We start from the raw sequence: 25,709 nt of genomic DNA, 5'->3' as shown, positions 1-25,709 counted from the left end.
ATTTGAAGAAAATTTGGGAAAATGTACCACACCTGAAAATTAGTTGAGAGAAACCATTTAAACACAAGCAGACGAATCATAGAAGATCAAAATTTATATCGAAAAGCGACATCTATGATGAACACACAAAAAAGACGGGGGAAATTAGAAATTTTACATGTTGGCTTTCATCTGCCATTTTTGTTTCGTTTCAAACCTAAAAATAAAAAAGCAAATTAAAAAAATATAAAACAAAACAATTATTTGATTATAATTACCCCCAATATAACTTCTTTTTCTTCTTTGCCTTCTTAGCAGCTTCAGTTTCAGTCTTTTTTTCTAAATAGTGTTTAGCATCAAATGCATTCGCTATTTTAACTGCAAACTTTCTGTCCGCTAAATGATCGCTAAGTTGTTCCGCTTTAGCTAAATCACCTTCATCAATGGCTTGATCTATCATAAGCTCAAGCTCAGTCTAAAATACAATAATACTTTGAGACAAATTCAAAAGGATTATTTAAAATTATAATAAAATACGAAAGATTGTACTTTTGGGCCATATTTTCCATGATCTATTGGTCCATCCATATGATCATTTACAGTTAAAAATGGCTTCACTTCTCTCCACCCTTTTTCATTCTTATCTTTCTCTACGGAGTTCGAATCCTTTTTTCGCGAAAGCCTTATTTCTTTCCGTTTCTCATTCTTTTCCTTCCAAATTCTGCGTTTGGTTTCTCGAGCTTCATTTTGTATCTTTAATTCTTCATCCCTTTCCTTCAAAACTAAAAATTTCTAAAATAAAATGTGAGAATTATGATTATTTTTTTAAAGAAATTAGAAAAGTTTTTACTTCTTTATCAACTTTTGAAGAGTCAACTTTGTTTACTGTTTTTGAAGAACAAACCGCTTCTTCGGGCTCATTTATATCCACTTTAAATTTCTTTCTAAGATGGTTGACTACCCAAATATCACCCTCATCATACGACTCTTCCGAACTCGACATGTTTCAAATAGTTGATTTGATAAAAAATTGCATAAATAACATAATATCTGGAATACAGGTAATATTGATATCCGTAAAAAAAAAATAAAAAATTAATTACTAAAGAGAGGGGACTCACCATTTACAGGTACCAAATACCGAGAATTTTTCCAAGTTTTCTCAAAATTCTCAGACTCTTCTGAATTATAGAAGTCAGTTGTTTCCGTAATAAATTTTCTTAAACCGTACCTTTAAAATAAAATTACATCAATTTTCTAGTATAAACTAAATATTGAATGTGATGATACTTACGCTGTCTCAATCTCTTTGTCAATATCGGAAAGCCATTCTATCATTTGAGCCAAAGATGGATAAAATTCAGTTTTGGTCATTAAAATGTCTGTTGTAAGCAGCTTATCCTCTACTAATTTGGTATACAAACTGTACACTGCTTTGTTTTCATTCGATATCTTATTACTGAGAACATTCAATTGTGATCTATAATTTTTTTGTAATGATTAACAAGAAAGAAATTTTATTCATGGTATTCTACTTACACAATTTTGCTCAAATTTTCTCTTTCAATCACAATCTCAACTTGTAACTTTAAAATAAGTTTTTCCTTTATATTGGGATGTGCCTTCACAACTTTTGTATGTTCAACTTTGGCTTCAGTGCAAGCTCGTAATGTTTCTCCTAGCACATTTAACTCTTTAACATGATGCAAGGCACTTTCATTAATTTTTTCAAATTCCAATAGGACCTTTTTCACCGTATTAAACGATTTGTGAGAGGCTAACTGTAAACGACGTTCATTTTCATTGTACACTTCAGTTTCGGCCATAAATAGGGTTAAACTTTGGTAATAACAAACTTCAATAGACTGTATTTTAATAAATATTTATATAATTTTTACAATAGGATAACATAGTATTAAATTACAGCTATAATTACCATTCAAAATTAGTCAATGTTCGCATCTGTTTGGAGCGAAAAGTTCAAAGAAGCACCCGTATATCCTTTATCCTCTCACCATGTTTTGTCGTCTGCTGTGGGTCACCACGTGGGAATTTGTCACCAAATTTAAAAATCAAAATGGAGAGGAAGTTGCTGATCCTAGTATTTATCATTTTTATTTTCACCAAACAAACATTTTCCATCTGCGATGACGACCCTTTAAAAGGATGGACAATAAAGAACCCGCTATTTCATGGAACTATTTCATATTACGTTGTAAAATTGGACGAAGAAATAACCCTTCCTTGTCAGTTTTGGTAAGGGACAAAGGCTTAAGAACCTACCCGGTACTAATACTTCAAAATATACATAGCGAACCAATAGATAAATTATGGTTCAAACAATGGATTAAAGTTGAATTCGGTGGAAGAATCGGAGGCGTTTTCAACATCACTTCATATGGACAAGTAAACCAGAGAATACGAGCTTTTGAAAACGGAGCTCTTCGCATTTCTAAAATAACTGGGCAAGATGCGGCATTTTACTTATGCAGGGTCATACGACCCGATCGAAAGATACTCGATTCCGAAACGATACATCTCATTGACAGTAAGTTGAAACATGGATTAAATAACCTTATAGGGATGGTTCTGGTGTTAAATGTTTGTTCCCATCGCAACTTGGTGACCAAACTCGTCAGAGGTGACTTGGGCCTACCTTTTTTAAAACCCACCCGACCCAGGCCCGAAGTTCTTTAAAAAAAGCCTGCTCACTTCAGGCCCGAAAATTTCAAAGCCCACCCGAAAGGGCGATGTTCGTTGCGTCGTGTGCATTTCGATTTCCGGATAGGTATTAAAATTTTGATAAATTTTGGTAACCTTGTCTGAAAAAAACGTCTTCAAATTAGTCTCGGTAAAATGTATGAGAAAACCATCCTGTATGGTTTATTAATCCATGGTTGCAACGAGCTTTTTAAAAATTAGAAATTCACTAGTGCAAAGTGTCTATTTTAGATCTACTCATTAATTAAAATTATACTTTCTCTTTTACAGTTGTGTTACCGCTAGGTAACAATACCAAAGAAATGGGTTAGTTGCTGTCGCTAATTACAATTTAAACGAGTAAATAAACTGATTAAAGGTTTGTTACGTTTTCACAAGCTTACGAAGTGATGGAAGAAGTTACGAAAGTTACTCAAAATGATCGATGCAATTTTGGTATTTCTTCGTCGACGTGTTTGCACACAGAACCATAAGTAACACATAACCATACGATATCGACACTTGTAGAGTTGCACATGCTTTTTAATACTACCACCAGAGATCCAGCGCTTATAGAGATATGAAACTCCTAATATCCTCAGCGATCCTCTATTTTTTTCCGACGGTGGCGCCCCTCGACGTCCGGGAGAAAGCTATTGCGATGCCATAAGCGAAAAATGGGTTTTCTCCCGGCCGAGCGGCGGCGCTGATGCTTGAATTTATCTTGACGCGTTTTCGTGAGAGTTTGGTATCTCTATAAGCGCAGCGACTAGCAGGATCTCTGCTACCACCTTTCAAATTAGTTGAAGTATTAGCAAATCCATAACCCGGAAATTTGTAGTCTTTGTGGGTTACTTTCTATTGGTCAGCCAAAATCAGCTAATGAGGATCTAGGAAGAAAGTTTAGGCGCTAATGACGGACTCGAGGTCTTCTAAGCAGAAGACGCCAGGTTATTCCATAGGTAGCCTTGGCCACAAGCCAGTAGCCCCGCCAGTGATTTTATGCACGTAGGCCCAGCCTGAATTAGAGGCCCCATCTATAATGTTTATTTAAAAAATTCCCGAGTTTCAAGGATTTTTTTATTTAAATGTTTTAAATTTTGACATGATTTCTATTTTCCCATTGAATTTTTTAAAGGCATTTTAATCAAGGAATGACACTCTTCGATTAGTTTATTTTTTTTTTCAAATTCGTCGACTACTAACTTTGGGTTTTCTTTTAAACAATTCGACAAATCACGATTTATCGACAGTGTAGCCAGATTTGAAAGCCTAAATTCTCCCATAGTTGTCCGTAGACGTGTTTCAATTCTTTTGAGTGAACTGAAACTTCTTTCTGAGATATTTGCCACAGGAATGCAAGAAACAATTTTGTAGTATTTCACTAGGTCGGGGAACCCATCTGCCATTTTAATTAAATAGTGGAAGCAGTCGATTACGCTGGTAAATTTCTTGGGGATAATTAAATTTCTGGCTATTTTATTTTGGCTTTTTAACGAATTCAGGTCGAATTGAAACCGATTATAAGTGTTACAATGGGTTACGATATCGTTTTCGTTAAGCAAGTTTTCCGAGTTAGGGTCAGACGCCATTATACCTTTGAATAAGCCAGAGTTTTCCAATAGTCGAATTTTCATTTCTGAAATAAATTTATCAACTAATTCGAAATAGGTGGACCTCAACTGGTCAATCAAGGTTTTTGCTTCCGTTTCCCTGCTACCCGTTGTACTCGTTACCACACTATGTTTTAATCTCTTGTTAGGGATTATTTTACGTTTCCGTAAAGCTATCGGTTCGCTGTTACGATCAGGTATTGCAATAAAAGCAGATTCTGCGATTTTAGTAGCTTCTACCCAAATTAAATCAAAACGTTCCGAGTTCCTACATTCTTCTAAGGTCTTAACAGTAGCTTGGCAAATGGCAACGGCTTCCGTTAAAATAACTTTCGAACTTTGCAAGTATTCCGACAGGGAATTCGTTACGCCTAATACTTCGTCTAGTGCGACAATTAATATTAAGTTGTTAAAGTTATGTAATTGGGATATATACCCACGACACTCAGCAGCTTCCTCTGGTTTTCCGTTTTCAATTAGATTCTCTAACGTTAAAACTACGGAATCGAGTCTATTTCTAAAATAACTAACACCTTTTTCTTTACTCCACCACCGAGTGTCGCAGCTTTGTGGCATTTTAAGTATCTCATAGCCCAGATCTTTTTGGGAGTTTTCAAAATATTCGCTTCTAATAACCGAATTGCTTTGAAAATTGTATATGGCCTGAACCAAACCAAGTAGTTCCCTAACTGCCAATATTTTGGAGCAACAGTCAACTAAAACTAAATTTAAGCGGTGCGCGTAGCAATGCACGTACGGACAACGTCCGCCTACTGCCTCTTCTACTTTCACCCTCACTCCTTTTACGTGTCCGCTCATTACACTAGCCCCGTCATATGTCTGTCCAACGCAATTCTCCAGTTTTAAACCACCCTCTGTCAAAAGATTTATAATTGCCAAGCTGATATTATCAGAATCGAACTTATGTAAATCAGTGAAACCTAGAAATCTTTCTACGACACCTATTTATATTCTAGTATATCGAATACAAACGCTTAGCTGCTCCACCCCTGCATTGTCTCGGGTTTCATCGGCAATTACAGAGTAAAACCCACCGGATTCGATGACTTCTTCGACAATCATTTTCCTTACTAAATTTGCACTAATGTCAATTATTTCATTTTGTACAGTGCTGTGAATATATTTTGCATTATTGGGCATACTCTCGCATTTGGCTTTCAAATCAGGACATTTTCTTTTCAGAAGTTCTAAAATTTCCATAAAATTTCCTGTTTCCAATTTTATCGGCAGATGTATTCCCTTGAAGTGCTAAATCTTGTTGAGAACATTAAATTATGACTTCCACGTGTGCAGATAATACCTCTCTATTTCTAATTACGTCAAGTCTATGGTGGCCATTAACCTGACACGCTATTGATCTACGAGATTTTAATTCAGTGTAGTCTAAATACATTCTATAGGGTAGTTGGTGGGAAGATTTATTCGAAGTGAAATGTTCTTCGAATTTTTTCGCCATATTTTTCCAATCCGAAAATCCGTTCACAAATCCAGTATTTCTACTGCCTAGAAAATGACGGCAACAAAAGCGGTAAACTGCATTTTTTTGCAACTGAATACTCAAGCATTCGATATTTGTCGTACCAAGAAGAAATGAAACCACGATTTTTACCACCCATTAAAGTTTTAGGAAAAGGATTGAGTTTAGGCTGAACTGGAAGGCAATCTTTATCTAAACTAATATCCAATTCGTGTAAGCGCACTTCTGTTAAATTAGTTAAATCTTGAACATCAGCAGATATAGTAGGGTTTCTAATAATTTCGGCTTCATTACTTAGTGCAATGTCTAAAGCAGAACTGACGTTTGGAAGAACCTCAGAAATATTACCACCTTCGAATTCTAAACCCTCTTTATTTCCCAAGCTTTCCCCGGGACTATCATTATGACTCTTGCCTGACGATTTCAAAAAACGTTCCATCGCGCCTTTCTGACTACTAACAACACCATCTTGCGCTTCTGGCGTTTTTGGGCCCCAGATAAAAACTTTCGGGTGCTCATATTTTAAAACTTAATTTAAAACCTATTCTAATCGAAGCTTGTAATAGCTTAGTAGTCTCGAAAAGACTGTTTGGATAAAGCAGAGCTATAGTATATGTAAATATAATAGCTAATTAGGTTTCAAAAAGGCAGTGGGAAAATCAGCTATAAATAGCAAATTAGTCTTGAAAAAGGCTATTTGGAAAATTAAGCTACAATAGCTTATTAGCCTTGAAAAAGGCTGTTTGGAAAATTAAGCTACAATAGCTTATTAGCCTTGAAAAAGGCTGTTTGGAAAATTAAGCTACAATATCTTATTAACCTTCAAAAAGGCTGTTTGGAAAATTAAGCTACAAATAGTTTATTAGCCTTGAAAAGGCTGTTTGGAAAATTAAGCTACAAATAGCTTATTAGCCTTGAAAAAGACTGTTTGCAAAATTAAGCTACAATAGCTTATTAGCCTTGAAAAAGGCTGTTGAAAAATCAACTATTAAATCTAGTTAAATTCTGGCCAAAAGAGACTCGAAATTGAGAACTATCTTGCTCAGGAGACGAAAACGAAATGACGATTGACGAAACGCGAGGCCCTAATCACTGACGGACCCCGTTCGATGGTCACTGAAATCACGTGACTTCGCAAAAGAGGGAAAAAGAGGAAACCCAAATTCCTCAATATTTGAAAGAATTACCCCTTCCTATCAAAGCAAGGATAGTTCCTCTATGGGTTAACACAGAAACGCCAACGAATGAGATGGCCGCTGTAGCGCGAGATATGCGCGAGAAATCAAAGTTGGCCGTGGCCTAACCTAACTTTTTCGCACGTAAGCCCCGACTAAGATTCCCGTAGCGATAGTTGAACAGAATTCTTGAGGCGCTTCAAAGCGGCTGATGTTCCTCAGTAAGCCTTTTGATTTAGGCCACGCCTACCGTGTCACTCAAAATATCGGGTACAGTGAGTCTCCAAAGATTCTTCGTCCATGGTTCCAAATAGTTTCATCGGCGCTTGTTTTTAAAATTAAAATAGGCGGCGTCTGCTTTGTAGACCTCTAGCTCGGTCACGCCACTAGCGGCGAAAGTTTCTTCTTAGGTTCCCATTAAATAACATCGGGAAAATGTTAATTGATATTAATAAAACTTGGCACAAATTCTTGGTGATATTTATTGACGTCACTGTGAAAAATAACAGAAGTAAAACGTTCAGCAAAGTGTCTAAATTATGGTTATTATGTTACTTATGATAGAATTGAATACTTAAAATGCATAAATGCTAGACGTTAGGTTGGGCTTACGATATTTCGGCTGCACTTTCGAGTGGTCGATATGGTCTCCGTGTAGCGTGTGCGGAAAACAAGGAGTTCAACGCAGGACTTCCGAATGTCGCCTCACGTACGCTTTACAACTTGACGGAAAGGTAAACAACTAGGATAATTTTGTCTAAGGTTCATAGACATATGGGCCAATGAAAGATATCATCTAGGCCACGAAAACTAACGTCTCCCAAGAAAAACGACCATTAATAGCGCCATCTATCGGTTGAAATCGTTAGATCAAAACAAATTTTTCATTGGTCTACGCTAAAGGTTACCGATAGATGTCCCAACACTCAACAGCGAAAAACAGACGAAAGCCTGTCTAAATTCCCGCTCAGCCCCCTGTGAAAACATTATGTCTTATAGAGTTTTCCTTTGGATTGCTCTCGTGCGCTTGACCCAAAATTCCATGTTCCGTTTGCGTGACCGAATCTGTTCGGATAAATTTTCGCGTGTTCCATTTACTGCTCCCGAACGCACCGATTTTGACAGATCAACGGATTGAGATCGCTATTGGAGCAATGTTTGGATCGGTGTACCAAACCTGCTCGATCCACTCGGAGCAATTTTTCTCCTGTTCGAGCAGTCAAATGGAAAACGCTATTTGAGACGCGTTTTTTTAGAGAAACGAAATCGCAACCACATGTGAATTCTCGACAGAAAACCATCACTACACCCTCTTTTAGTGGACGTCGAAAACTATATACGTAGCTTAAAAGCAGACGATGTTAGCGTTTGATAGCAGTAACGAAAGGACGCAATTACGTGTATTATGATGGATGAAATAGAATCTATAAAAGGTTAATCTTTCGCGTTTTATAATAATTTTACCCAGTTTTGTGTAACACGTAGCAACAATGACGCCCAGATTTAAGCATTTTTCTCTATCGCAAGAGCGTGGTACCGCAGCGTAAATAGTGTTGCAGATGTGCTAGATGAAATCTTTTATTGGTCCGTGGTAGAAATGAGCAAAACTATACGAAATGAAACATTTTAAACAGGATGAAAAAGGCCGGCCAGTGACCGCTATCATGCCTCAGTACCTGATGTCTTGCTTCTCAGCCATGATTCACGACAACATGAAGATGCGGTTCGATATTAGACGTTACTTTTCGACCCTTCCAGTATTCGTTGCTTATCAGACTTGTCTCGAAGACTGTGGTAATTTTAAGCATCCCAACAGTGGGTTAATTAATACTGGGACATTGCGGTTTCCCTCTCTATCGGCGAGAAAATACGTCACCTACTCTGCCCATGAGCAAAGGTATCAGCCAAGTGTCAACTTTACTTTGGCGCCCTTTAAAATATTTACTGAGAGCTACTCTCACAATCGACTACATAGTCTACTAGTTGGAATAGTACTGGCAACGGTATATTTAGTCATTGGTCTGGTGCGATTTTACGTTCTAAAACGCCTCACTCGGCGGCGCTGAAGTGGAGAAAATTTCGAATTTTGATGACGTATTTTCAACCCCCTCTCCCACTCCCTCTTTTTACTTCGCGACAAGCTCTCATTAAATATTACATGGTTTCTGGCACACGTCTTCCGACCCCGTTGAAGCAGGTGAAAGCTTTCTATCCCCCCACCCGTGCCTTGGAAAAGCTCAACCATGATGGCTACGTATCGTCTCAACATACTCATTATCGCTAAATATAAATAAATAAATTCTTGGTAATACCGTTAAGAGAAGTAAGGTGGCGTAGCTTACGTCAACTTCAAACATGGTCGCTTCTTGTGATGTCTATTTTTCCGATGGAGGGATGATAATAAGCGTTTGCGCGCTTGCTGAGGGAATTCAGTAGCACCGGAAACGTCCCTGTATTAATTAGTAACAGCTTCAACTATGAAATCATTGAGGAACTAGTCCTCTATGATGAAATTCAGGGCCGGACTGACTAGTAGGTGGGCCCACCGGCTATACAATCGCACTGGCCCCATTTTCCATTATTGCCAAATTTTTCCTCTTCGGCCCCCAATTTGAGTTGGCCCCGATCTGACCGGCGATCGCCGGTTAGCCACCCGGGCCAGTCCGGGCCTGATGAAATTGAATATGGAGAAAAATTCCGGATTTGTAGCGTAAAATTATGTTAACGCGTCACCGTGTGACCAGCGGGAGAATGAGGGCTGGCAAAAAAGGGGTAAATACCGGTAAATAGTGACGTCATAGCTCTGGAAAACGACATGTTAACCCCTTTTTGTCTGCCCCATTCTATTTCTGGCACCACGGTAAGTCGGTAACGGTTTGAAATAGGCCTTTCTATAAAGTAGCATTGGCCTTATTGTTTTGATGTTGCTTCTTCGTCACGGGTGACGTATCGATGATGTTTTACTACGAAAAGCCCTCGACATAAGAGTGAATTCAACGAGGCACCCTATTTTTAAGTCTAAACTGAACTGAACTTCTTCGTATTTCGTGACGAATGAGCTACATAAAAACAAGTTCCGCAAGCGGAAAAGAGAAGTTGTTTCTCGAGGTGAAAAATTCTGAACCCCAGCTCGGCGTCTAGTGCTGCCATCACTTAGAGGAATTTGAAACTAGCAATTTTATTTTTATCTTATTTAACGTTGACCACTAGATACCATTAAAATCGTACATCAGACCAAGGACAGTATCTACTGTCCTTGATCAGACTAAAAAGACTTTTAACGCGTGGCACCGAAAACTGAACTTCGTGTAGCCATCTAGCGGACGCGATAGAAAACAGTAAAATGAGAGAAAAAGCACAAAGAAAAAGGGGGCTAGGCTTGTGCATACGAAAATGAAATTTCGCTATTTGTAAATGTTTTAACGCCTCAGCAAATTGCATTTTATTAAGCGGCGAATAAGCCTTTTCAGTTTACGTAGGTTTTTTGGTTGCTCAACGGTCACGTGACGTCTCATCACGGAGGAAAGTTAACTGCAGTCGTCGCGACAGACGCTATTTTACAAAATTTACAACAAGCGTAAAAAGTGTTCAACAATATCCCGCGTCACTTTTATCAACGGTCTCAACAAAAAATAATTTTTCAGATATTTCGTTGAGTGTTACTGAACGCAGCCTCTGTTTAACAGAAAATCCAGCAGTTAGGGTTAGCCACTATGTGGCTCTATATAAACTGTATTGTAACAACAGTGTTGGATTTAATACTGCCTATGATGATCCCCCTCCGTAGTGTTGCCATAATTGCTACAATTTCAAATTCTAAATGCAAAATTACATATTTGGCGCTTTTAAAGGCATTTTGGTTCGTTTTAAGATTTGGGAAATTTTCCTATTTGTGGTAGTTCTATCAAAACTTTTGAGAAGTTCCTAACAAGCTTAGATTTCCATAAAATAAATAAATACATTTTTGCTTTTGAGACTCGCATGGTCAATGTTACCAAAATATGGTTGTTCTCTATTTCAATTTAAAAGTGAAAATAAACTTAAGCGCCATCTATAGATATATCAAAATCCGTCAACGTGTGCTAATAGTGTTTCCCATTTGATTGCTCTAGATTCGCTCCGAATCTGTCTCTGACGTCATAGATCACGCCCCGATCGACTAGAGTAAAACCAAGAATGTATTTATTTATACTAGGGAGAATGAATATGTCGAGATTATTTTTAGCATTTCTCCAATTCCACCCGTTGGGCCCCCCGGTATGCTCCTCCACTTTGATAAAATCAAATAATACTGCAATCTCCTTGGTTCTTAAAAATTACGTTTTTCGACGCGATTAACGCTGCTGCGAGGACGCAAAAAATAAGACCGCCTCCTTTTTCCCTCCCCCCCCCTCTTAGCGTGACGGGTTAGGGGCTCAACGTGTCCGTATATAGTCTCGACATATTCATTCTCCCTGAGTATAAATAAATACATTCTTGGTAAAACCGCAAATGGAACATTACGTAAACATATTCCAGAGCATTTTTGTTTTTAGTCTGCTATTAATTTGAATTTTCATGTCGTTCTAAGGCTTTGTCTGCCATTTTCGCAAAAATCAAAAAATTTGCCGCGATCTCGATATAGATCATTCTGTTAATCAGTCGAAATCGGCAGATGGGTTTTGGGCATATAGTGCGGCGAGCAGCGAGCATTTTTACGAACCTTGGGTTTTGGGCAATCTCGCCATCTCGGAGAACCAAAGAGCGGGAAATGTAACATAAAATGTTGATCAGAGCGATCTAGAGCAGTCAAATGGAAAACGCTATATTTCAATATAAAAGTGAAACAATTCTGCAAAAAAATAAACTTAAGCGCCATCTATTGACTTTTGTTGGTATTAAAAATATAAAAAATAGGTAGCACCCTGTTTTTTTTATTGCAAAAGGACAAAAAATACCTTTCCGTATTTTCCAAAGGTACATCCAGAAAATATATAGCGGCAACACAGATTTGTACTATTCCTTCACGATCGTACCTTGAAAAATAAAAAACGTCAACGCTTGCTAATTGTGATTGTATAGATGTAAAACCAAAGCTATATTTTGTAGAAAATTGGTCACCAGAAAAGGCGAAACCAGTGAAAAAGCACAAAGGGTCATTCTTTCGGAGATACAAAGAAAGACTGAAACAAATTAAGGAAAGATTTAAACAGAGAATTTATGACATTAAAATCAAACCCAAAACGGACAACGGAACGGAAGTGACGCGAGACAACGTTACGGAGATAGAAGAAATAGGTCAGTTGGCCGCTACGTGGCTCTATGGAATCTGTTCCATTGCGCCGAATCCCATTCGACCGAACCCAATCCCATTCGACCGAAAAAGCCGCACTTTGGTGGATTTAGGATTCGGTCTAATGGGATTGTCCCATTCGACCGAAAAAACGGCACTTCTCCGGGTTTAGGATTCGGTTTTATCCGTTTCATCATCTGTCAGAACAGCATGCAGTGTTACCTAACCTAACCTAACCTAACCTAACCTAACCTAACCTAACCTAACCTAACCTAACCTAACCTAACCTAACCTAACCTAACAGACTTAATAATATATTAAAAGCTTCCATAAAAAATCAAAAGGAGTAGAAAGAAAAACTATTTTTTTGCGGTCACTCAATTGTGAATATTGCGTCGGTCAATTAGAAAAATACAAAACCCGCCTTTGGGCTAATTTCATCAAAAACATTGGCGGAATTCGGTCTAATGGGAATTCGGTCGAATGGGATTCGGCGCAATGGGAAGATACCGCTTTATGTACACTGAAAATGTTCATTATAAAGATTTACAAAAAATTATCCTTTAATTACTTTAGAATTTTGGCGCAAGATTAACAGCCTGAAAGTGGTAAAAATGGTGGCTTACGAAGGCGGAACAATTACTTTGAAATGCGAAAAGTACGTTTATAACCGTTCAGTGTAATTGTAATAGTGATGATAAAATACGCGAAAAAGTAGATAAGTCCATAATTAAAAGGGATAATATAGCTAAATCCTAAACAAATTTGAAGAAATTAAAAAAACTCACTAATAACTCGTACCAATAGGTCTTCGAGCAAAAAACGCGAATCTCGGATCAAATAGATCTTCGAGTAATAAACTAAATTAAAATTAAATAAAATAGACAGAAATTCCAACGGTAGACTGGTTTCGTTCTATTTGGAACTCATCAGTACCGTGCGGGAAATCTTCAAATTTGTTTAGGATTTAGCTATATTATCAATTTTAATTATGGACTAATCTACTTTTTCGCGTATTTTATCATCCTTCTCACAGTCCATAGGTGGTTTCTACTAACTTAACGTAATTTTAATAGTGATTACCATAAGTAAAATAAGAACGACACTGAACGAACGATAGTCGCTTAGTTATTGCGTAATCGGAAGAGGAAACACGTCACAGCCTACTTATCTCTTTGTTAGTCAAATTTAATGTCAGGTTACTGTGACGGCGATAAATACCAGTAAAAACACGTTTAGGTCTCAAATAGGCGAAACTATAAAGTCGAGGGGGGCTGAAAAGATGGTAGTCACGTGACTTTGTGGAGGACTGCAGCGCCATCTATCCTAAGAAATAAGAACTAATATTTATTTTATTTTGCTAATGGCGCTTTAAATTTTGATCGATTCATATAAATTATCTAATTATTATTATTCATTGAAACATTTTTTAATAGAAAGGTGTAAGTTAATTAGCTGTTTGCAGTATCTGGAAGGAATATTTTTTTCTTTATCATCGCACAGCCAACCAACTATGAACACGAGTTACCGAATCGAAGTTGGCTGTGAAATGGTAGTCACGTGATTTTGTTTTCCCATTTTAACAAGTTGGTTAAGACCAAATTTACTTTATAGTTTCGCCTATTCAAAAATAGCTACCTTCAAAAATGAAGCGAGGGTTTATAAATAACAGTCCCCTTAAACGCTCAGATTCAATAATTTATCATTATTTTTATCCAAAGTAAACGTTACATTTCTGTTCAAAGCGTTGCAATTTTCAAAAAAGCCTTAGCTGTCAGCGACCTTTTCTCGAAAGTGAGGTGACGGAGTGGTTAGCAGTGAGAGGCGCTGGGTTCGATCCCATGAAGAGCTTTCCACCACCCTCCTACGCAATTTAAAGGGACTTTCAAGGGAGAGCTGTGGGGGGTGGAAGTCCATTTAAAATACGTCATTCGCTCGCCGTTCGTCACATTTACAAAGTTCCACTCTGATGACGTTCCAGTGCCGTTTTTTGAATCGACTTCCCCTCCCTTGACAGTCCCTTTAACCCGACCACCTGAATTTAAAGGCATTGAAAGTCGCTAGATGACTTGGGTCTAGGGCGGTGCCTTATTATTATTATTATTATTAATACATTTAACTGACACTTCCAAAAACTAGTAATTGCCATCTTGTATGATCGTTGGCGAAACAGACTACAAATAAAAACATTTGCGTCAGAAATAGTAGGTACTACGGCGCAAAATATTAATTTAATACTTGCACGTTTGTCGGGGAAAAGACAGTTGGCCATTTTCGGTGTATTTCAAACAAAGTATACAGCAATATTTTTGGCCGTCTGATAATATATTTGCCTGGCAACGCTCACGCTGTGTCTCCACACCGAAAATGGCGGACCGTCGCACCGCCGGAATATTTTCCTGAACTGATCGGCGCGTTTTTCCAACCGATTATCAGATATCAGTTATCTCACCTGAGCAAATAATTATTATAAATGAGATATAAGATTATCCGTATTTACGTTCAGATATTATCAGATCAGTTGATGTGGGTCGAAATACAAACCATATAGTTTAACCCGAGACTCATCTGAATTCTTTGTAGATCTCAATTAAATTTCTTCCAAAATTGTAATCACTACTTATTTTGATTTGCTTTCCACAAGACTATACAGGGTGTTTCAAAAAGTTATGCAAACATGTTAAGGAGTTGTAGGGGGTGAGTTGAGAAGTATGCCGGTTTTTTCCCCAATTTTCTACGATGAGTTGAGAGCTTCAAAGTGTGGCCTACTAGCCCCTGGAAGTAGGCTTCAACAAGCGCAAAACCAAGCAGCAGGACTTTAAATACTGTTTAAGTTTACCTTTTTACGCTGGTTACCTATCACACGAACCTTAATGTTCGCGTTTCCCTGTTGCTTGGTTTTGCGCTTGTTACAGCATACTTCCAGGATCTAGTAGGCCACACTTTGAAGCTCTCTGGCGCTCTTTTCACTCATCGTAGGAAAATTGGAAAAAAGAGGCATACTTCTCAACTCACCCCCTACAAATCCTTCAAATTTTTGCGTAAACTTTTGAAACACCCTGTATAGATACTAAAATAAGTCAGATAACTGAATCTGGTCAAAATAATTATATTATATCAGTTCACATCAGTTACTGAATCAGATTACCTTGATCTGGCTAACTGCTTTCCTTCAGATATCTGAAAATATCTGAAAAATAGACACTGAATAACCTGATCAGTTGACCTTTGGAAGCACTAATTGGAAGTGTCGTATTTATTCTTATCACGTTACTTATTTAAATAGACGCTTCAATAAAATATCTTCAAGGAAATTGCCAAGAAGTAATATTTCCGAGAGCCAGGACCTGCAAAATACGATTTATATAGTGCTTGTTGAAATAATGGAAACGTTTCACCCGTACGGTATGCAACAAGTGTTTCCTTTTAACCAGGTTGCTTTTTCTGACATATTAAGGCTTAGCAAAAACACGACGTTCTATTTACAGGTGAAAAGTTTCCATTATTTTAACAAGCACGATATAAACAGTGACTTGCAGGTCGTGGCTCTTGGAAAGATTAGTTCTTGGAGATTTCCTTGAAGATGTTTTATTGAAGCGCCTATTACCTAATTTGTTTTTAAAAATCCTAAGAAATTCAAGCCTGGAACTGACAAATTGGGTGTTTAAAAATGCACCACTTAATAATTTGAACGACAGCAGAGGCAGATTGAAATTAAATCAGTGGAATGATTTGGAAATTAACGGCATTGAAGATAGAGACGCCGGCCTTTACTCTTGCTCCCTTTACCAAATTGTTATCAACGATTTTAAACTGAAAGGTAAACTAGAAAAGTATAATAATATCTTCCCATTAAAGAACCAAGAACGTATTTATTTATACTATTGGAAGAATGACTCAGCGTTATCGAATCCCCCCCCCCCCCTCCCACCCGGGCACAAGAGTGGGCAAGGTTAGAAGAAAAACGCCACCAGCGTGTGCTTCAATCGCGTCGTAGGACGCCAGTTTTAGGGAACCAATGAGATTGGATTTTTAGGGGTAAGTAGTTGAGTTGCCGACTCCGCGGTCTCCCCGCGGTATAGCATTTCATTTCGCGGCAAAAATCCTTACTAACAACATAAGTCTATAATATTGTTCCATAGGCTTGTCACTTTGGGGAATATTTTACTGAGAGCTAGTAACGAAGTGACGTCATCACAAGAAGAAAATCTCCCCCTAGCGAGGCGCTGTCAAAGGTTACGTGTGACGCGGGAGCAAGCGGATGCAAAACGGCGACGAAGCCCGTAATGCAGTCTGTCTTGTTAATAGCTCTCAGTAAAACTTTTGCGTGTGAAGAAAAGGAAGTGTCACACTTATGTAAGAATATTATACACTTATGCTAACCATAATTAAAAACCAAAAACTGACTAACGATTTTCCTTGTTAGCTTGTAGAATCAGCAGAAAAACAAAAGATGCGGTCTAGCTTTAGTTTCCGCGGGTTTTTCACATTTTGTTCGCGGGAAACGAAGTTCGTATGTTGGCAACCCAGTTTTCGTGCATGATGGGGATTAGGAAAAACGCTAAAAATCGTCTCCCCATAATAGTCATTGAACTAAATAGTAAATATATAAAGAAATAGCAGACGACTTTGGAATTTCAATGTTTTTCGGTTGAAACTTTCAGCTGTTGTGAAGATAATTTTGAACGAGCAGACAGCTTTCTTATATTCAATAGACCCATAACGAGGCTTAAATGAGAGCTCTGGACGGAACATCCTGTTTGTGACGTTTTCAACCACGTGACCACCATTGAAATATACAGGCGGAAGTAAGGAAACGGATGTTCCGTCCAAATGCTGAGTTGCCAGGTAAAAATTTTAATTTTCGGCCCCCCAACTTTCAACATGGGTCTATTTAAAACTCGGTCGGTAGGCGGCGATACTTGTGACCAAAATTTAATCTACGCACGAAGCTGCTAAAAAGCATCTCAGCATAATAGAGTAGTAGCACTCCGTAGCTTTGGCCATGGCCGCCATTTTGGTCGCAAATTTTTTATCTATAGGAAAGAGCATTGATGACGTACTAGGACGTCACAGTGCCATTACTCTATAGTCATTTTCCCGAAGTATAAATAAATACATTCTAGATAGAATTAATCTAAATTTTCTTTTAATTGTCGATCTAGTTAATCCGAGGTTGTCATTTTTTGGTAAGTATATTTATTACCCATGAATATGTTTTCAATTAGAAGCGAGGGGCTGATCACTCCCCGTAATCGGTGTACAAGCCTGTAGCTTTGACTGCACTAAAATGATTACGTAAGTGAGTACAGATTTAGCACTACCAAAGGCTGTACTCATTTTTGTACTCCCGTAATCGGTGTACAGGTTTTCAGAGAGTGGTTAGCCCCTTGATTAGAAGAGGAATACATAACGGTACTGAGAAATTAATTTGTAGTTGGGCCCTATAACCAAAAGGCAATATGACTTCGTACAAGTCATATTGACTTTTGCTATAACCTAGTCTACATAGACGAAACACAAACTTAAGCTACTATCAGAAGCATATAATAAGAGAAGACTCTAAAGGCGGGTTTATAAAGGAGCGAGAAAATCCAAAGAAGATTGTGCATGAAGCCGAAAGCTGATCGACGCTATCGGAAAAAGCTTTCGGAATCTGCCTCTGCGCAGAAAGCTACTGTTTACTATGGCACGCCAAACCGGACAAAATTCGTTTCATTGGTTGCTGCCGTACGTTTTTAGACTCTTCCGTACTTTTATTTTGGTTCTCCCCTACTTTTTTCGACTCTTCCGTATATTTTTTGGTTCTCCCGTGCGGTTTTCGTCTCTTCCGTACTTTTTTTGGTTATCCCGTGCGGTTTTCGTCTCTTCCGTACTTAGAAAGCGTTTGCTATCCTACTTTGAAATCGGTTGTTACGGTACTTTAAAAAACGACTGTTACGGTACTATAAAATCGGTTGTTACGTTACTTTCAAAATCGGTTGTTACGTTACTTTCAAAATGGGTTGTTACGGTACTTTAAAAAACGACTGTTACGGTACTTTAAAAAACGACTGTTACGGTACTTTAAAATCGGATGTTACGGTACTTTAAAATCGGATGTTACGGTACTTTAAAATCGGATGTTACGGTACTTTAAAATCGGATGTTACGGTACTTTCAAAATGGGTTGTTACGGTACTTTAAAAAACGACTGTTACGGTACTTTAAAATCGGATGTTACGGTACTTTAAAATCGGATGTTACGGTACTTTAAAATCGGATGTTATGGTACTTTAAATCGGATGTTACGGTACTTTAAAATCGGATGTTACGGTACTTTAAAAAACGACTGTTACGGTACTATAAAATCGGTTGTTACGTTACTTTCAAAATGGGTTGTTACGGTACTTTAAAATCGGATGTTACGGTACTTTAAAAAACGACTGTTACGGTACTATAAAATGGGTTGTTACGTTACTTTCAAAATGGGTTGTTATGGTACTTTGATTTATTCGCAACCGAACGCATTTTCGACTTTTTAAACTAAAGTACCTGGAATGTTAACGCCTCGGCTATTGGCGTGGCGGAAATATTTGATTATGTTCAATTGAACGCACCAGTGGCTTCGGGGCTGTTCATAAATTACGTAACCCAGAAAAGGTACTTTTTCGAACCTCCCTCACCCTCTCCCTTGGTCAGTTTTGAGCCCCCTATACCACCTAACAAATAAATACCCCCCCCTCCAATATAATAAAACCATTATCCTTCGAAGTATTGAATTTATTTCAAAATTATGTAAAATTATGATGTGTGATGTAACATTTCGGTGAACCATCCCCCACGTCACATTTAGTGGCATTCAAACACCCCCCCCCCCATACCAGTGGCGTAATTAAGGACTCGCAGACCCCACGACCGCGGGGGGGGGGTCCAAGGCATTTTCACAAAATATGGGGCCCTTTCGAAGTATTGATTTTTTAATTTATTGAAATTTTTAAATAATTAAAAAGATTATGCTTCGACTATTGGTTATAATATAGAAATCTGGCTCATATATCCCCAATATTTTCACATAACTTGAAAAAATGTAGTAAATAAAAAGTGTTTTTTATAGAGTTGGATTCACAAATGACTTGCAGGGAAACAAACATTTAAAAGATGCCATGTTTGGCTCTGCTTGAAAGCTATTCCTTTGTAGTAGATGTCGCCAATGTTAACTTTTTATGTTTAAAAATATTATAGAATACTATATTAAGTCACAAATTCGTTAAATAAAAACTCTATAAAGTTAAAATCTGAACAATCTCAACATTCAAACAAACAACCGAATGATTTGCGTGATTTCTAGCTAATAAAAAAAATTGTGTTTCTGACTGGTATCGCCATCTAGTAACACTTGGCGTTTTTATGAAATCGGCCAAATATGGCCGGTAGCCCTGTTTTATCATTACAGAAAATGTGAAAAACAAAAGTTTTTAAGATTTACGATATTTTCAGCATTACAAAAATTGAAAGTGGGGACTTTCAGAATCTTGGAGCCCTAGGGCAGTGCCCTTTTGGGAAAGACGGCACTGAGCTCTAACGTATGAGGCATTTTCCCTCTGTCCCGTCTTTCTCGGCGTCCGCCCATTTGCGAATTCTGGAAAAATACCACTATGCACTGATAGGGGGGAAGAAGGGGTTGACAGCTACCGCAGCAGCGGTCAAAGCGTCTGTTGAGAGAAAGCGGGGGGATGAAAGCGGCTTTGGTGCGAATTCTGCACCCTCCCGGTCCACGGTACGGAAAATGGCTCTTGAAAATTTTAAACATATTCGGTAACTTAATCTAGTACCTTGAAACATCTGAAACACACATCTTTACATTCATTTCAGATATAATGTATATATATTATTGAAAACCTTTGATACGAATAACTTAAATAACACAATATTTAGGAACTTGTGAAATGGTGTTGGGGGGGGGGGTAAAAATAGACATAAGTAAGCAGCGTGACAGAATCGTGCATTAGCTCCGCAGCCTCCGCTCAGTGGGAATTTGTCACTTTGTTTCAGACGGTTATAGCAGGAGGCTGCATACGCGCCTTTGTCTTCAGATTTACTTCATTTACGCTGTGTCCGGCATTAGTTTTGTTAAATATTGGATTTATAACACTGAGTATGTCGGAACATCAGCCTAATAGTGCTCGTTTAACCGAAGTTCTAAACGCTCTAGTTAATCCGCGTGTAATAAATGCTTTAAGTAACATCGCAGCTAATCCTGTCACAACCACGAATAATTCATCGGCCCAAATTAGGGAACCCGGTAACTTGGGAGCTGTGGAGGAAGAAATGCGCCAAAGGTTTCGACCTAGGGCACAAAACTTTCGATCGAGTCAGAATCACCAACAAAACCAAGAAAGTAATGCAAACCTGTATACCCCAACATATTCTAAGAAAAGGAAAAGAACCAAAGAGTAGGTTAATTATAAGTATGATATCATAAGTAACATAATAACATTAAGGACGACACTGAAAAAAATATCGGTGAGCAGGGCCAGATTCGGTGGCAGGGGTAGGCAACCGCCTACTTTGAAATTTGAAAAGGGGCCCCAAAATCCTACCAAGGACAAAAATTATTTTTAGTGAAACATTCGAAAGTTAACTTTTAAATTATTAACATTTAACTAAAATTTTTAGAGGGAGCATAGAAATAGAAATCTGGGAGGTATATCATGATGTATTATATAGTTTTACAAACTTTTAAAAGCGGCTCCAAAATCTTTCTAAGGGGTCAAAAATTACAGAAAAGGGGCCCATCAACTTACTTTGCCTTCCATGATAATAATTCCTTGGGCCGCCATTGGCCAGATTAAACCAAAGGTCACCCGGGGCTATATTTATTAAAGCGCCCATTCGATTGCACGCTGGGCCCCCAAAGAGGTCATAAATGTTTTGACAAGTTTATTAATTTGCACCTCCCCTTGATGCTCTCTTCCGCACCCATAATTGTGATAGCGCCCGGGGTCAATTGCCCCTCCTTAGTCGGAGAATGATAGTCTGTCGTAGAGCTTCCGTGGGCCTAGTAAAAACTCTCAGAAAGTTGTAAGTAGTTATAGGTACGTTTCCATTGGGGGATTGTTTCTAACGAGTGTTTTCGGTGGGCGGGTTAGATCTCAAGGGTGTTCTTTTTTCTGGGGGATTATGGTCTGGGAGAATAGGTATAACTGTATAGAATATCTTATGTAATCCTACCATGACCTTTAATACAGTTAAAGTCAGAGAGTTAGTATAGTGTTCTTATGTTACTTATGGTGTGATATAAATGTATTATTGTTTATTGGGATATTTTATTTCCTGTAGAATCGTTGATGCCTATCCCACATTCGAAATGACAGTGGTTTTGTTAGAAAAGTCTAGTGAGAAAATTAAGAAAGTTCCAAGAGGTATTATGAGGAAACGATTGAGTACTAATGGATTTGTCATATCTTCTGTGACATTTCGTAAAGATTGGTGTGAAGCAGCTGTTAGGAAAGAAATCTTGAAACTTTTTCCAACGAAACTTCCTGGACTACTAGAGTGAGATTTAGATTTTTAACAAGAAAGATAATTCATTATTAAATTTATTATAATTTATTGAAATTGCAGATTTGATTTCGTTAAGGCGTGTGATTCGTATCTCACTTCCGTTACACTACCGGCTGGGGATGAATTCTGTGGGGAAAAAATTCATACAATTTGGAAAAAAAATCTACTTTATATCAGTCCACATCAAGATATAGAAATACCTAAAAAATCCAAGATAAGTTTCTCAAGCTCAGATGAATCAAATAATGAGTCAGCCCTTGAAGATTTGAAAGAGTTGGCGTGGAGGGAAGTTTCAGAAGGTATATAATAAATGAAATATTTGAAGCCATAACCAGAAACTCAACTTTAACCATTAAAAATTTTAGATGACAATACTAAAGGAATTGGGGATAATTATGCTTCCTGTTCATATGATCCGGATGTATATAGAGATTATATTAGATTATTCCCAGAGGAGATAGGATACAGTTTTAATGAGAATAAAGAAACCACTTCCGTCAACGCTGAAACCACCTCCGTCAACGCTGAAACCATTCACGAACTCCCCATCGACGATGAAGCCATTGCCTTCAACGCTGAAGCCATTCCCGTCAACGCTGAAGCCATTCCCGTCAACGCTGAAAGCGGTTTGACCTCGTCAAATTTAGCTGATGCCATTCGTAATTTGAAGGGTAACATAAACCCTGAAGGCGTTTCATTTTTTTACATCCCGCGCACAAAAGTATTTGATGGCGCCAAACTGGCATTTAACAGAAAAAACTTTGACCCGACGGCTATGGTGAACGTAACGTTCATGTATGAGTACAATAATTCGGAGGGTGCAGCTGACTTGGGGGGACCCACCCGCGAATTTTTTCGGTTGCTATTAAGTGAAGTTATGGCCAGCCAGGCCTTTGAAGGCCCTGAAAATTCGAGATCTATATCAATGAATGACACGGCAAAAGACGAGAACATGTATTTTTTATCTGGCCTAAGCATTGCAATTGGGGGTCCCGGGCCGCAGTGTCTAAGTAAAGTTTTATATCAGTGTTTATTGAAAGACCCTACCCAAGTACCCGTAACAACTGCTGATATCCCCGACACCGATATCAGAGAAAGGGTTCAGGCGGTGGAAAATTCGCAAAATATGGAGGAACTAATTGACAACGCTGATAAAATTAGCGATATCACATTCCTATGTGGCCTTAATAAGCCAATTCGCAACGTCTCGTACAAGAACGAACTGTGTAAAAAAGTTTCACATTTTCTCGTGATTGATCGTTGCTTGCAAAATATAGTAGAATTCAAAAGGGGTTTAAGTACCATGAATGTATTGGGTTCAATAGGATCAAACTCTGAATTGTTCAAAGATATTTTCCTAGGTGGGAAAAGTGTTTTAACTCGACTTGAAATAATAAACGTTTTTAAGTGCATTGACTATGCGCCCAAAGGAAGCAACAGGTTCCAAGTAGAACAAGTAACATTTAGTTACTTTTTAAATTTTCTCCTAGACATAGAAGCGGGAGAGAGTCCAGTGACGTTCGAACAGTTAATGGTTTTTGCCACGGGCGCAGATCAAGAACCTCCTCTAGGTTTTTCCCCACCTCCTAGAATACAATTTCTACACGACATTTCCTCCCATAGTTTGACCCTTAGTAGATTCCCTACGGCAAACACGTGCGCCCTAATTTTGAATCTTCCAGTCGTGCATGCCAATTACGATAGTTTCAAATTGGCAATGGAATTTGGGATTATTTCAAGCCCAGATTTTGGGCAAGCGTAAAGCCCAACTTTATTTTTATTTGTATTATGGTTTATAAATGTGTAAACTTTGAACTAAAATTAAACTTGTATATTTTAAAATGTTTCAATAATTGTTTTAAAAATAATGAAATAATGCTAACTGAGAATATGTTGGCCATACCATGTTCACCTTAATCTCGTACGGAATAAAAAACCAGGGCCGGCGTTATGGAGGGGGTAATTGGGGCCAAAGTACAACGGGCCCGGGACTCCGAAAGGGGCCCTCCGGCTCGGTGCCGAAAAAAATTTCTGACTATTTCCTAAAAACAATTGGGAGTTGCCCGGGGCTGTGAATGCTTACCTGGGGCCCGAAATTCCTAGCGCCAGCCCTGTCAAAAACCACAACTCTTGTCTTTCCACAGTGGCGTCAGAACCGAGGGGGCAGGCATTCATAACTTCCCATTTTACATATAGTAGACAATTATTCTGTGTCCGTGAAACTGTTGGAAATAGAAAACAAAAACGAATGTAGAAATCATCGCGGATAAGTTCCTTAGATTATATTTTAGTATTCTTAATATATCAATATCACACTGTTCGTACATTTTACATTATCTAAAAGGTTTTGACTAACTTAACGCTTAAATAATTTATATTCATTGTATCTGCACTTTAGACGGCTCCGATAGTCGAAGGCTTTGCTTTGTCCCACTTTTATAACTGTCTTATAAGGTATTCTGAAGGATGTTGTCGCATTTTAAGCTAGATTTCAGCATAATTCTACATTATTAAATATTTGGATAACGCAGGATACGCAACAAGAGAAAAATAGTTTGGACAAAAGTAGACAAATAATATTTTTACATTAAAGCTTTTCGACCACAGATACACGTGGTAGGCCAATAATTCTTGCCTTCACCTGGGCCCCAAACTGATCGGGGGCCTTCGCCTGCTAGCCCATGCCCTAAGAAGACCTTGACTGCCAGATAGAAGCAGGCGAATAATTTATATTTATTGCAATTTTAGATCAGTCTATATAATATATGTTGTTGGATATTTGTAATATATTTTACGTAACATAACGTAAATTTTACTTGTGTTACAAGTATATTTGGTAATATTGTATTACTCGGTTTGCACCCCTACTTTTAAATAAGCGTTTGAAAATGAGATTGACCCAGGAAAGTTCAAAGTTCACGGTTTTATCCAGAACTTTCGAAGGCTCTATTTATACGGCGGTTAACAACAGTGAGATATTTGTTTGTATTGTAGATAAGTATTACTCTAACAAGGAGAGTACCCGAGGTGTTTATTGCCGATTTTGTTCAAAGTCGGGCGTAATGTAGACGTTGCACTACCCATTTGTTTGCCATGGCAACCGAAAATGTTTTTGATAACTTCAAAAAAAAATAAATCTCCATTCAAAAAAAGCATGGGATTTTCTCGGTCTTTAAAAAATTTGAAAATCACGAAATGGGTAATTTGGACCACATTTATATAAAATTCATCACGTTTGGGTAAACTGGAACATTTTTTACGTAAAATTGTAACCATTTTTGGGTAAAATAAGAAACAAAATATTTTCGGTTACCATGGCAAATCGAATGGGTAGAGCAACGTCTTCTTTTGGGAAATTTCATATCTCATATAGGTCTACATTACGCCCGACTTTGAACAAAATCGACTATCAACACGTCGGGTCCTTGTAAATAAAGTAAAAGGTTTAAAAAAACGCCATAAAGTTATGTTTGTATGTTTTTCGCATTTTTTTGCACCCCCTCAGCTTCGAGATACTTCTGACGCCACTGTGGACCGAGTTGAAATTCAATGGAGGGGTGCTGATGGTGCTCTTTCGAGTTTTCGGAAAATATTGTAGAATTTTTGATTTCGACATCTCTGCTAAGTTTCATGATCTTTTAAAAAAGTTGGGGCTACTCCTCCTCCCGTCCCCCATGGCTACATCCCTGTACATACACCATTTGGTACATATTTCCACGTCCCCAGCTCCAAAAATGTTCCGACGCCACTGTCTTTCCACAGCTAAAGTGGGCAGACAGTCAGTGGTAGGCTTTCTCTCTCCGTGCAGGCGGATAATACCTTCAGAAGGAGACGAGTTCAGATCCGCGTTTTTCATTTAACGGTGCTCGGCCCCAGATTCGCTTGTCGTCGATCTGACTAGAATTAATTTTCTCTGATCTGACTTT

At 38.1% G+C, this 25,709-nt stretch overlaps 2 protein-coding genes across 5 annotated transcripts in view; one reads left to right on the top strand and one right to left on the bottom strand.

Moving 5' to 3' along the window:
• Positions 1–32: 32 nt before the first annotated feature.
• Positions 33–2,130, bottom strand: LOC149948950 (protein FAM204A-like). 3 transcript variants are annotated; one of them, XM_090174145.1, is made up of 5 exons: positions 1,101–1,210; positions 830–1,029; positions 529–771; positions 258–454; positions 33–196 (listed from the first exon to the last, which is right to left on the bottom strand). In XM_090174145.1, exons 2-5 carry the CDS (start codon positions 980–982, stop codon positions 154–156), a joined length of 636 nt encoding a protein of 211 aa, XP_090030271.1. In that variant the 5' UTR covers positions 983–1,029; positions 1,101–1,210; the 3' UTR covers positions 33–153. The 3 variants fall into 3 exon arrangements, with proteins under 3 accessions (XP_090030271.1, XP_090030270.1, XP_090030272.1); XM_090174144.1 differs by lacking the exons at positions 33–196; positions 258–454; positions 529–771 and adding exons at positions 1,274–1,459; positions 1,519–1,844; positions 1,916–2,130 and having other exon boundaries at positions 852–1,029; XM_090174146.1 differs by lacking the exons at positions 33–196; positions 258–454; positions 529–771 and adding exons at positions 1,274–1,459; positions 1,519–1,976 and having other exon boundaries at positions 852–1,029.
• LOC149948949 (uncharacterized) overlaps positions 1,939–25,709 on the top strand; it is a 38,101-nt gene continuing 14,330 nt past the window's right edge. For both annotated transcript variants that reach the window (XM_090174141.1, XM_090174140.1), the window contains exons 1-10: positions 1,939–2,235; positions 2,292–2,527; positions 2,971–3,006; positions 3,079–3,135; positions 7,560–7,699; positions 8,600–8,759; positions 12,054–12,242; positions 12,814–12,895; positions 15,870–16,057; positions 17,403–17,426. In XM_090174141.1, the coding sequence (XP_090030267.1) occupies positions 2,057–2,235; positions 2,292–2,527; positions 2,971–3,006; positions 3,079–3,135; positions 7,560–7,699; positions 8,600–8,759; positions 12,054–12,242; positions 12,814–12,895; positions 15,870–16,057; positions 17,403–17,426 (1,291 nt within the window). In that variant the 5' untranslated portion in view covers positions 1,939–2,056. The remainder of the gene's footprint in view (positions 2,236–2,291; positions 2,528–2,970; positions 3,007–3,078; positions 3,136–7,559; positions 7,700–8,599; positions 8,760–12,053; positions 12,243–12,813; positions 12,896–15,869; positions 16,058–17,402; positions 17,427–25,709) is intronic.

This window comes from Leiobunum rupestre, chromosome 4 (genome assembly GCF_980474605.1).
Source record: "Leiobunum rupestre chromosome 4, qqLeiRupe1.1.hap1, whole genome shotgun sequence".
Classification (NCBI taxonomy): domain Eukaryota; kingdom Metazoa; phylum Arthropoda; class Arachnida; order Opiliones; family Sclerosomatidae; genus Leiobunum; species Leiobunum rupestre.
The sequence above is the reverse complement of the archived record's forward strand: the minus strand, read 5'-3'. Positions and strand labels throughout refer to the sequence as shown.

Coding starts and splice junctions, on each gene's coding strand:
- LOC149948950 (XM_090174144.1), bottom strand. Junction 1,460..1,518: donor GAAAATTTGAGCAAAATTGT/GTAAGTAGAATA, acceptor AAAAAATTATAG/ATCACAATTGAATGTTCTCA. Junction 1,211..1,273: donor GACAAAGAGATTGAGACAGC/GTAAGTATCATC, acceptor TTTATTTTAAAG/GTACGGTTTAAGAAAATTTA.